Source organism: Astatotilapia calliptera, chromosome 6 (genome assembly GCF_964374335.1).
Source record: "Astatotilapia calliptera chromosome 6, fAstCal68.1, whole genome shotgun sequence".
NCBI classification, from domain to species: domain Eukaryota; kingdom Metazoa; phylum Chordata; class Actinopteri; order Cichliformes; family Cichlidae; genus Astatotilapia; species Astatotilapia calliptera.
In genome coordinates, this window is record NC_137427.1 from 31,944,889 (window position 1) to 31,958,053 (window position 13,165).

General features: G+C 41.5%; 1 protein-coding gene across 1 annotated transcript; it reads right to left on the bottom strand.

Annotated features, from left to right (window-relative positions):
* Positions 1 to 2,700: 2,700 nt before the first annotated feature.
* LOC113024512 (ADP-ribosylation factor-binding protein GGA1-like) lies at positions 2,701 to 13,165 on the bottom strand. Its single transcript, XM_026171660.2, has 16 exons — positions 12,989 to 13,165; positions 11,384 to 11,468; positions 10,852 to 10,927; positions 10,216 to 10,314; positions 9,606 to 9,729; positions 9,315 to 9,415; positions 9,161 to 9,241; positions 8,931 to 9,068; positions 7,168 to 7,375; positions 6,911 to 7,090; positions 6,758 to 6,819; positions 6,577 to 6,683; positions 6,335 to 6,474; positions 6,053 to 6,222; positions 5,180 to 5,290; positions 2,701 to 4,829 (listed from the first exon to the last, which is right to left on the bottom strand). Exons 1-16 carry the CDS (start codon positions 13,029 to 13,031, stop codon positions 4,719 to 4,721), a joined length of 1,836 nt encoding a protein of 611 aa, XP_026027445.2. The 5' UTR covers positions 13,032 to 13,165; the 3' UTR covers positions 2,701 to 4,718.

A 13,165-nucleotide genomic window follows, 5' to 3' on the forward strand; every position in this document is an offset into this window, starting at 1 on the left:
GCTGATGGGCTGGAGTTTCTAATTGCACAAGAGCTGAAACAAGAAGCCATTTAAGGAAAAAGGATAAAATCCTTTTTTTTTTTTAAATATATATATCAATTACCAATATTATTGCCTGACAGACATGTATTGGTATTGGCGTGTGTCTTGCCAAATGTTTTTTAACGCTCTTCCTAATGCGACTCTGCAGGGAATTGTGTCTCCTCCTGGGATCAAACTGGACACCTTTTGCTTGTCAGGCTAAATGACTACACTATGAAGCCATTTTTACAGATGAAAGATGTTTGGAAACAGTGTTCTCAGTTTATCCAGCAGTGGATCTCCCACTCTGTTACTTGCACAGATCTCACTCTCTCTGCAGCACAGAGTAGCATGAAGATGGACCAGACCTGGGCTCAGCAACCTTTACTAAGAAACACAACTGCCAAACTTTGAAGCCTCACAATGAAGATGACAGGCTCTAATAATTATAAGTTAGCGTATCCAAATGAACAGGTGTAAATAATTAACATCTTTTATCACATAACTACTCTGCAGTACGTTATTTATCATTACCTGGTTATTTAAATTTGCCTTTTCATTATAGTTATTCTCCTTTTAGTGCATTTTTTATTATTACAGAACTAAAATAAAAAGTTTTATATATAAAAAACACCCAGCACGCCCCTGCGGGCGGTTTATCCTTCAAGCTCGGGTCCTCTACCAGAGGCCTGGGAGCTTGAGGGTCCTGCGCAGTATCTTAGCTGTTCCCAGGACTGCGCTCTTCTGGACAGAGATCTCCGATGTTGTTCCCGGGATCTGCTGGAGCCACTCGCCTAGCTTGGGAGTCACCGCACCTAGTGCTCCGATTACCACGGGGACCACCGTTACCTTCACCCTCCACATCCTCTCGAGCTCTTCTCTGAGCCCTTGGTATTTCTCCAGCTTCTCGTGTTCCTTCTTCCTGATATTGCTGTCATTCGGAACCGCTACATCGATCACTACGGCCGTCTTCTTCTGTTTGTCTACCACCACTATGTCCGGTTGGTTAGCCACCACCATTTTGTCCGTCTGTATCTGGAAGTCCCACAGGATCTTAGCTCGGTCATTCTCCACCACCCTTGGGGGCATCTCCCATTTTGACCTCGGGACTTCCAGGTTATACTCCGCACAGATGTTCCTGTACACTATGCCGGCCACTTGGTTATGGCGTTCCATGTATGCCTTGCCTGCTAGCATCTTGCACCCTGCTGTTATGTGCTGGATTGTCTCTGGGGCATCTTTACACAGCCTGCACCTGGGGTCTTGCCTGATGTGATAGACCCCAGCCTCTATGGATCTTGTGCTCAGAGCTTGTTCTTGTGCTGCCATAGTGCCTCTGTGCTGTCTTTCAGTCCAGCTTTGTCCAGCCACTGGTAGGATTTCTGGATATCAGCCACCTCCTCTATCTGCCGGTGGTACATACCGTGCAGGGGCCTGTCCTTCCATGATGGTTCCTCGTCTCCCTCCTCTTTCTTGGGTTTCTGCTGCCTGAGGTATTCACTGAGCACTCGGTCAGTTGGGGCCATCTTCCCAATGTATTCTTGGATGTTCCTTGTCTCATCCTGGACTGTGGTGCTGACACTCACCAGTCCCCGGCCCCCTTCCTTCCGCTTAGCGTACAGCCTCAGGGTGCTGGATTTGGGGTGAAACCCTCCATACATGGTAAGGAGCTTTCTTGTCTTTATGTCAGTGGCTTCTATCTCCTCCTTTGGCCAGCCTATTACCCCAGCAGGGTACCTGATCACGGGCAGGGCGTACGTGTTGATGGCCCGGATCTTGTTCTTACCATTCAGCTGACTCCTCAGGACTTGCCTGACCCTCTGCAGGTACTTGGTGGTTGCAGCCTTTCTAGCGGCCTCTTCATTGTTCCCATTTGCCTGCGGGATCCCCAGGTACTTGTAACTGTCCTCTATGTCTGCAATGTTGCCTTCTGGTAGTTCAATCCCCTCAGTTCTGACTACCTTCCCTCTCTTTGTTACCATCCGACTACACTTCTCCAGTCCGAACGACATTCCAATGTCATTGCAGTATAGCCTGGTAGTGTGGATCAGTGAATATTTTATTTATATATATATATATATATATATATATATATATATATATATATATATATATATATAAATAAATAATTTTACTGTTTTACTTCAGTAACAACTGTAAAGTGGAGAGACAAAAATTAGCATTTTTAGGCCTACTGTGAAACAGTAACTACAAAGTGGTCTGCAGAGCTTTGATTTATTTCTGTTTGTAGAAATTTATCAAGTCAAAATGTAGCAGTCCAAGAGCTTTAAAAGTTATATAAAAAGGTAGGTTTTCAGTTCTTTGACTTAAACCCAGCTGCATGTGGAATCCATAGCAACGGAGGGTGAAGACTAAACATTTATGTGTATTCAGCCAAGCTAATCATCGCTGTAGAGGTCGGCAAATACAAGAGAATGAAGTAACACGTGTTAGACGAAGGAGATGAAGCACATGTGAAAACGTTTTTTCTTTTTTTAATTCAGTGTAAAGGCTACATACTTTCACAGCTGGAGGATGTAGAGACAAACTTTTAAAAAACACTGCAAAATATCCATTGTTCATTTTGTGTTTATATTATTGTCTTTTGACGATACCACATTGAGCCCCTGCATATGTAAAAGAGCCACAGATCTGAAATCCCTGGACCCAGAACACAACTGTAACAGAATCCATATTTATTAAAGAACTCAATACTGACACATGACAGACATGCATTTCCTGTTTCACAGTCACACAGGAGGAAGCAGGTAAAACTGAGCCTGAATGTCTTCTTTGGGGTTCATAAAGTGGTTGAAGCTGAGGAAACAACACACAGTCTGTAATTAAAGAAAACTAAATAAAATGAAATGAAACACAAACAAACTGGAAACAACTTCACACAGAGAAACAAAATGAAGCATGCTACTAAGAGTCAAACCCTACAAAAAGCTACAGCAAAGAGTAGTAACTGATTTATTTTAAAGTGTATTTAACACATTCATCAGTTATTTTGTCCTGCTTTCAGCCACAGAGTGGGGGGAAAGTGTTTACAGATGTAAACAATTTTTTTATCAGCTTTGCTACATGTCTTTGTTTTTTCTTGAATCTTTTAATTGATACACAAACAAGCAGATCCGAAATGCAGTAACACAATTATATAATTATACTCACACACTTTAAGTGTAAGGAAAGGAAATCTTAGTTGGAATATAAATACATATTAAAAACATCTCCAGGTGCTTCGGGAGTTCTGATGTCAGAAAAGCAGAAGAGTTTTTCAAATGCAGACTTGAAACCAGCAACACGTCAGCTTACGCTGGATTGCACCTCAGTGGTTTAACAACAGCACGAGGCAGCGAAATAAGATGACAGCAGAGCATCTGACACGTGAATCGGGTCCAGTCGGGGATGTGCTGAACCCACCTGAACACCCTTACATCAAATGCTTAGATTTGAAATACAATATTCTGATGCACACAAAAGTGTAAAAGAACTGTAAAATCCTCTGAATGAATAATAGATTGTTTTATTTTTGCCACAGATTTTGTTGTACTTGAGTTTCTTAACGGCACAGCTAAAGCAACAATAACTACTAAAGCCTTGGACTGTTTGGGTTTTACAATAAACAGAGCAACAGCTCCTGCCTTTGCTGCTCATTATTTGTGTGTGTGCGTGCATCCCACTGGCCTGTTGACTGAACTGAGTATTTTAGAATTCAGTGACTGATTGAAAGTGGTTGCAGCAATTAAGTGCTAACCAGAGCATAAACACGGGTGCACAGGTCACCGCGTGGGAGACAAACTGTGTCCAAAGCAGTCACTCCAAAGTGAGCACAACACATCCACGTCATATCTCTTTGCAATAAGGGGCTCAAGTCAGCTGGTTGCCAACTGGTTGTATTCTTGTTATGTACCTAAATAAAAGCAAGGTAGCAGAGTTAATGTCATTCTGTAGTTAAATCGCAGCCCTGCAGCCATGCGTCAGTATTTGTGGAGGAACTTTCTGTTTCCTATTTGTGAGACTCTGACGTTCAGCACTTTCTGTGAATTTCTGACCGCAACATATTTGTGATTTCTCATAGCGAATCGCTGCATTATCACAAATGATCACAAACAGATTGTATGTACCCCCTCGAGTTGCAGACTGACGCCTCTTATTGCCGTTTTATCGCGTTTTGATGCATCAAGCTTGGAATACAGATCACAACAACTCACTGACGAGTAGTTAGACTAGATCTTCAAAAGGCAACAAGATCTCAAGGTCACAATACTTTTAGTTGCACTGCTGTGTCCAGCCACCGTTTACCATAGTGTGACTCCAGTGTCAGTGCTTGGTGTTTCTTTGGAATACCAACCAGGTATAAAGGAACTGGAAGTAACGGATTCCATGTGCAATGTAAGACTTTCAACTCTTTTTTTAAATAATGTAAGACATTTTTCTTTGCCTGAATCACAGTTGCTACTTTTTTTAATCACAGCAAATTGTTAAAAAAAAACAACAAAAAAACCTACGCACACAAAGTAGGATTTTCAAAAATACAAACTTGCTTGGTGTTACTTCATGAAGTGTCCAAACCTGAAAGCATCTCCATCTTCTGGTTGAGTTTTTCTTCCTCCCTGGCTTCACTATCACTCTCTCTTCTTTCAAATGTTAATTTCACACCCAGCACAGAGTACAAATCCGAGTTTGTGAAGTTTTCAGTGGCCGGTCAAAGACATCCAGTCAGGAAAGTTGTCGATCTCTCCCGTTTCGCTCAGATGTTGGTCTCCGTGCATCAGTGTGAGCTTGTAGCGCAGGCGGACTTTACGCTGAGGGAAAAAATAAGGGACATCTTAAGAAATTGGCTGAATTTCTCCAAAGAAAGAAATAAAGAACAAATATTTTAAATATTATCAGCATTATCTTTTGTGTTGTGTTGTAATATAAAACAAAGTATGGTGTTTATCTACAGCTTTACTCTCTTAACCATTCCTGCCATGTACAGGAAATGTGTAAAGCATCTTACTGAGGATCCGACAATTTATAGCAAGAGCAAAACAACCCTGCTCTGTGGAAATGTACAACAAAAACAAGTATAAACAAACAAACTCACATGCAGAGACGCTGACAACTTTAATCAAGGTAGACAGGTAGTAACAGTTACATGCATATAACTCACCCTCTGAGGATTAGCTAACAGGAGGACCTGGGAGACAGCAGGTGGAGGCAGGACAGGGTTGTATGGAGGTAGGCGTGTCCCTGAGGCAGGCTGAAGTTTCACTAACATCGTCTGTGTGACAGTGATTAAAGTAAGAAAGAGCTGTGTGCCCAACTCAGATAGGAAGCAGGCAGACACTTGAAGTGGTTTCAAACAGAAAAACACTGACAGGGACTGCCCCACAAATTTGAACTGTCAACCCGACTCCAGCAGGGGGCGCCAGATACATTTTGTTGTGATTTGATAGTCTGAGCCTTACAATTAACTGCACAGAGCTTGGTGTAACAGCTGTCACAGGCCAATGACCTAGCTTCCTCTCCATCTAAACATATACAAAGTTGTAATATTTTTAGACCCACAATGAAGCTACAGTTTAATATTCCCTTTTACACAGACAAAGCCTTCGTGTCATCAAATAGACACACACAGAGGTGTTACCAATCCCACCTGTGTGTGAGGTGAAGGCCAAGTGCGTAACATAATTCATTCCATCAGTAACACCCGTGTCTACCTACTTCTTAAGAAAAAACATCTGCAAGTGAGAAAAATGTGTACTGGCATTTATACAGCACTTTCCTAGACTTATTGACCAGTCACTATTTAAAATTCAGAAATTCTAGCACTAATTTCAACATTTTATTTCATTTTTTAAGCAAAACTGTGAAAAAAGTACATCATTTGAACCAGCCTGCTTTCTTTGTTGTATCTTTTTTGTTTCAAGATTAAAGAGGTTTGAAGTCGACACGTCCTAAAGATATTTTCAAAAGTTTTCCTGATTCAAAAGTGCATCCGTCCACATTTTAAAAACATCACCCTGCAGTCTGAGTTTGTTACCTTTGGAACAGCAGCTTGAAACAGGAAGTCTCTCACATCGAGCGCAGATGTGTTCACTGCAGACATGACGACCACGGCGACACCTGGATGACCTGGCGGAGGGTCTCTAGCGAAATGAAGAGATACGTGGAAACCGGCCCGGTTGTATAACGTGATCGGCTCCAGCTGACCTAACATACACGTGAAAATAACAATTGAAGTATCTGCTGATACTGAGGAACGACTTCCTCACAGCTGCAAAACTCGCGGCAAACACTGGACGATTCGCTTCAGACGACTTACTGGATTTGATGCTTTCCATTGGAACAAAGATGTTGTTCAGGAGGTGTGGGGGGCATGAGTCCTCTAGTTTCACTGGAGAACCTGAGCCTTCATTTGATGGTTTGTCCGACCATTTGAACTGCTGACTTTGAGGGTGAGACCTAACGGGACAAAAGACAGATTTTTAAAAACAAAAGGTTGTTTACTTGTTTACAACTCTGACTAAGTGCATGCAAAAGCTAGAAATTTCTTTGCTATCTTACCAAATGTCTGTCCCGTTAGTTGTCGCACTGCTGCCCCCACATCCACGGGCTCTCAGTAAAAGCCCCCCTCCTCCGTTCTGCTCAGCATTAAAAATGTCTCCATTTAACTAAAAGTAAAAGAACATGTTAAATCGCATATTCCAAATAAAATGCATGTTTAAATCTTCCATTCAAGCCTCACCTGCATCAGTTCCTCAGAATAGGACTTGGAATTCTCCTGAGTCCTTTGCTTTGAGACCAGATCTAATCACACAACAGGACGTCATTACATTATGAAGCGTATTTGTCAGTGTTACAGACAATAACGGCGAAATAAGAACAAAAGCAGGCCCACCTAATTCGTTTAAGTCCTGGTCGTCTTCTGAGCTGAAAGCTTTTTCCAGATAAGAGGTGAAGACTGGTGACGAAGATTCGAATACAGGCAGGGAATCGGCTTTCCTGTGAGTCTGCGGAGAGTCCAGTGCTGACAGATCAATGAGGTGGTAGCTCTTAACCTCTCTGTGACTCGTAGGAGCTGGACCAACGAGAGAAAAGAGGTTCGCAAACAAGATTTTTCCACGAGGACTAAAAGGTGAACAAAATGAAGCCTACCCGTATTACTTGTCACTTCTTCACTTTTACTTCGTGCTCTTTCTCCGTTACACTCTGCTCCCACCACCCGGACTTTGTAAGCGTTCACTACGAGAGTCAAGTCATCGTTAGCTGCCAGGATCTGCGCCAGAGCAGCGTCGTCTTCCATCGTGTCGCTGGCTAGTCGAAAGAGGCTGGGCCTCAGCCGGTCGCAGCGCTCATACAGCATCTGCAAAGGTTTAAAAATAAAAATAAAAATTTAATGTTTTCTTTTTTTTCTTTTTTTAAATGGATCATTTAAAAAAAGAAAGCTTGGTTTTGACCTTTGTACAAAAGGTCCTATTTTTTTGAGGTGTATTTCTCGTTCAAGTAAATCAACTGTCAGACACTGTGCCTCAAGTTTCCACCAGCAGAACATCGTTTCCCAGCATTGTGATAGTGGGAAAATTGGCTCTACCAGCTCAACATCACAGCTTGAGTGAAGTTTTTAAAACCGATCAGTTGTATCCAAGGAGATAAACTAAGGGTGGAAAAAAGCGACTTCATCACAGACACAGATTTTACTAAATAAAGATCACAAGACTTCAATCAGCAAACATCCTGTCCACAAGGACAGGAGCTACTAACAAATGTAACTGCTGAGGGTCATTAAAGCATGAGTTCAGCTTCCAGTGCTTCAGGTTACTCAAAACACTAATGACCAAAACAGGGATAGAAAGATCTGTAATGATAAATGAAGCTCAAAGACATATCGATGTATCCCAGCTCCATCGAGCTGATTAAAAAAGGTTAAATGTGTAAAATTGCAGAAACAGTGTATCCATGTGTCCAAAGGGTATGCAGTGTATCCTGTGCATGCATTCATCAGAAAACATAAAGCATTAACACTCGTGACAATACGGTTAAAAGGTCGAAACTTTTCAACCCATTTCACATTTCCTAACCCGTCCATTGAGTCTGGATTCCAGTCTTGGCTGGGCCGATTCTGGCACTCAGGCCTCATGTTTGACACCCCCGCCTTAGGGTAAGGCAGTGTGTTGCAGGGCTAACACAGAGAGGCAGACAATCTTTCGCACTCACGTTCATACCTACGGGCAGTTTAAAATCACCAATTAACAAAACATGATTAACTAATTTTCAACATATTTTCAGAAATTCCCAATTATAAGTTAGATTTTTGATTTAAAATAAATATTCAAGACTAAATTTATAAGTTTTTTTTTTCATTTTACAAATTATTTAGATTATTTTATAACAGAGCAAAGGTAAAATAACGCAATATCTAACGCATCAAAATAATTGATTTTATGTAGAAGAGTGTTATGGAATCATTACAAATAAATGTAGGATAAAGTCTGGTATTACTTATGCTAAAGAAAAAAACGCTCAGTGTGAAAGATCGAACCGATTGCCTCCGTTTTAACACTGGGTAGTGTTTGCTAATAATATTGTTTATGGAAGCATGTGTAACGTAAAACGCCTCAGTCCCAGCACAGAGCCCTGTGGAACTCCATGAATGACTTTGGCATGTGAGGAAGACTCAATGTTTATATGAACAAAATGGAATCTATTGGATAGATACGATTCAAACCACCACAGTGCATTTCATTTAATACCAAAAGTGAATTCTAGTCCTTGCAATCAAATGTTGTGCTCAAACACACCCAACGCTGCACAAAAAAAAAAAAAAAAGAAAGAAAACAGTTCTGCAGTTGCAAAGCAAATAAAGACACAACAGTCACAGGACTTCCCAAGCGGAGTGTGTATTTCATGTAGTAACATACCTTCATGTCGTCGCTGGGCTGTAATGAAGTTCCAGTGATAGCGTGCTGTTCCAGCAGCTCTCTGAGCTGCTTAGTGTTGCTCTCCACGTCCTGCAGAGTAGACTCACGCTTTGACACTTTCTCAGCCTTCTCTTGCTCCTTAATGTAGCACATACACAGGGAAAAAAAGGTCAATATTAAATTGATATAAAAGCACGATCATCATCTTTGATCACCGCAGCACTCCTCACCTCTTTGATGGTGCTTTTAATGAGCCTGTTGGCAGTTTCCAGGTCTTCAGGACGGCCACTTTTCAATAATCTGGCCAACAGCTATAAGCACAGAAAAAAATGTAAGCAGGATGAAACCAGTCGCACACCTCAGTAGACAAACACACATGCTCACCTTCGCTTTCTCCTCCTGGTCAAAAACAGACTCTGTGGTTCTCTGTGGTGGAGGAGCCATTATAACTGTGTCCGGCAGTTTGGGATCTTTCTCCACAATACCTAGGATCAGAAAAAGAAACCCACTCAAAGAAAAAATCAAAACACGTCCTCTCATCGAGACTTGAACACAACAGAACAACTAAGAAATGATTAAACTGTTACGTATCACGTGCTCAGTGTTAAATGAAGGGATTCTCAGGTAGAGCTTCTGAGCACAGACTTCATGTTTTGTATCTGCATTGTTCCTCACCTTGTTTCTTGAGCATGCTGTAAGCTTCCTGAATCTTAGGTTCATCTTTAAGCCAGAGCGTCCAGCCGTAGAGGACCTCTGTCACCCTGTCTTTGACTTTCTGTGGAGTCCACGAGCCAAAATACTGCTCGGAAAGATGGATCACATGTCAGTGTTACTGCAGAAAAAGCTGCTCATTAGAAATTTCCAGAATATCCTGGTCCCACAGTCTAGAACGTGGACCTTTGGATGTTGGACTAATTTTAAATCTATACGCTGTCAGATTCTTAGATTAGATTGGAGCAGATTTACTAACGTGCTGCACAGTTGGGAACACGGAGACTTTTGTGACTCTATCCCTGCAGTAACTGTCTAAACATATTAATTGAAGTACATTTTTCATTCTTATAATATGAATCTCTATATGCCTTTTTTTTATTGAACTTTCGACTGAGCCTTGTGATATATGGAGGCTATTTTTTTTTCCACGTTCACAAAAGTTCACTGCAGTTCATTTGAACTCTTAAATAATTTACTTCGTGGAAGTCTGACTACCAAATGTAGAGGTTTTCAGACTGTTCTCACAGCTTTAAAAACTACCACTGACATTTTTGTGTCTGATAAGCAGTACCTTTGGTGTTAAGACTTTGATGAGCTCATTGAGAAAGCGAAACTTGGCAGCCTCGCTGTGGAACCGCTTGCCGCAGTTGTTCATACAAGCCTCGAGAATCTGGAAAACACCAAAAAAACAACAAGAAAAAAAACTCAATCCTAACCACTAGAAACTGAAGAACATTTACGCAGCACAGCACAGAGAGAAGAGATTTTCATCTTTGATATTTGTGGTTAACCACATTTAAAATGTCACATGTCCTGAGGCACATGGTCCTCGAGAAGCTTCTCCAAGTCGCATCTCATAGCGAAACACTGGCTACAAGCTGTGCGTGCCCTCACAGCAGCTTCAAACTTGGATTAAGTGCCTCATGTCGCTTCGTCCACGTGATAAATATTAGTCACGGATATTATTCACCCCACCCCCACACACAGAGTTACAACAAACACATTTGTTTTTCTGTGATGGCCTCTGTCGACAAAAATACTGTGACAAATGCCGAGTATGACCGTTGAGAAGGAGAAATAAATCAATACAGAATTATAGTACTTGTCCGTGTTAAAAAAATCAGATTCAAATTCAGACGTCTGCAGATAAAAGCACCACAAAACAAGAGAGATAAATACATGCCGTGACATTAGTCTGGTTACTCACTGTGAGAGCCTGCAGAGCCACTTTCTCCTGTGGGGACTGGATTTTATGTGCGAGAAGACGAACGGCTACCTGCGGCCTGAAAGGCAGAAAAATCTCAAATCATCTGAGTGAACTGCGAGCAAACATGTCGTGCAAACAGCTGAAGACGTAGTGTTTGCACAGCTTCCACACAGCGCTCTGCCCGCCTCAGCAGAAATCCACTGAAATGCTTCAAATAAAACAGGACTCTGCCTTTACGTGAAAGTACCTTTACACTTTATGCTGCATCATATCGGGAAGAGTGAAGGGGAAAAGGTGTCACAGACTTCCCTCTTGATCTTGCGCGATGGTGTAACTGACAAACTGTGATGGCAACATGGATGTGAAGCAACTATTTCCCAAATGTCTGAGTTGTGTTGAAGTCATTTTTAGAACCAAGTGGCTTTGCTTACAAAACTTTAGTTTATACTAACTACAATAAAGAGGGAAAGTATACAAGTTTTACAGGTGCTTAAATTATAGGTAAGACTGAAGAAAGCAACACTCTGCTCACCCGTTAGTCTCCTGGTTGACAAGCTCGTAGAAACCCTGAATACAGTCCCATCTGTCCTCCTGATTATTTGGGTCCGTGGCCTGATCTGGACAAAAAAAAAAATCAGACCACAGAAAGAGTGAAACACAGAAGAAGAAGAAAAAATGATTTTCTGTGGAAGTGAAAATTAAAGATCTGCACAAAAAGGGGAAACAAAGCCTATGTTGCACCAAGTGTGCTTCTAATGTGTGGAGGCTAGCTAGCACACATATTTGTGCACTATCCCCACCATATAAGATGAAACTGTGTTTTATTTTCCTTTAAGTACTCTATTTAATAATTTTCTAGATCCAATTTTTTTTTGATGAAATACATAACCAGGGGTAGGGGAGGTTTTTTTTTTTCATTTACAGAAAAGCCTGAAACCACATTCAAAAAAATCACTTCTTTATATTTTGCTGTCATGGAACTAGACTTCGTATTATTTTTAAAGTGGTGTTGAGCAATAGTTCTCCAGGCCTTCTGAAGGTCTTTCAAAGTTTGGACATTGGCTACTTCTTTACTGATTTTCAGTCCAGTTCCTATACCTGACCTTTGCGTATGTGGGAAGCCACTTAACACTAACCTATGAATCATTCATGCACAAAAGGCACCATTCTTACAAATTCCATTCATAGATTCAGCTAAAGCCAATCACTTAGGACCACTTTTAAAAAGTTACAAGCAAGAAGGGCTACTTGGAAGCAAAATATAAAGAAATGAGGGTTAGCTCAAGGTTTTTGCACAGTACAGTGAATACAAGAAATATACAGAGGAGCTTATCCAATAAGGCGACGAGGCTTTAACGCACATTTTAATTGAGATTCTGGATGTCTACAAGCCTGAAAGTCGACTGGTTTTAAAATGTTCTGTGTTTTTATTGAAACACCTGTAGTGACTCTGATATATGTCCTCCACACAATGATACTAAGACTAAACCTAACATTGAGCCAATTAAAAACTAAACTAAACAAAAAGTCAAAAAGAAATAAAGATAAAACCCATCATAAAAATAAAAACTATACAGTACAATATGACCATGCTATGAACTGACTGCTTCAGCACTACCTCTCTCCTGTCTGGGTGTCTACTTGTGTTATTTATTTTAAGTAATGCTCTGAATACAGTATGAGATGCATTATGGGCTGAATTATTGCAGTAAAACCTATAAAAACCTGCTCTGTACTTCATCACAGGTCTAAAGTCAATACCAGCTACTTATTTGGTCACACGCCTGCTTTTATTACATAAAAAACCTGTGACAGCACGCGCACTTCTGCAGGTGACACGCGAACACCGCTTCTCTCTCTCGCTCTCTTTGAGGCACACGCACGAGCGAACAACTTCCTGTTCCAGCTGAGAGTTTCTAGAGAATACCAAAACGTAGTTTAAGTTAAATAAATAAAACAGGGCGTTGTTTCGCGCATAAAAAGTGTGTGCGGTGATGGAGTCAAACTGAAGTCACGAGCCGACCGTTGACGGGACGTTAGCACGGACCGTCTCGCCAATGAGAAGTACGCTAGCTCTGCAGACTCGCAGCTGAACGCCAACAACAACACAAACTTTTTCTGTTCCTTGTTCACTTACTGAGCCATGACTCGAAAGTTTCCTGGCTGTCACCGCTCGCCATCGCCGTCCGTCTCCTGCCGGTCTAGAGCCGCTTAGCTGCTGACTGTTTCTCTCTGGCGGAGAAGCGGAGGTGTCAAACTGCCGTCTGTGTACGCTGACATGTGACACTCACGCCCCTGACACACCAACCACGTT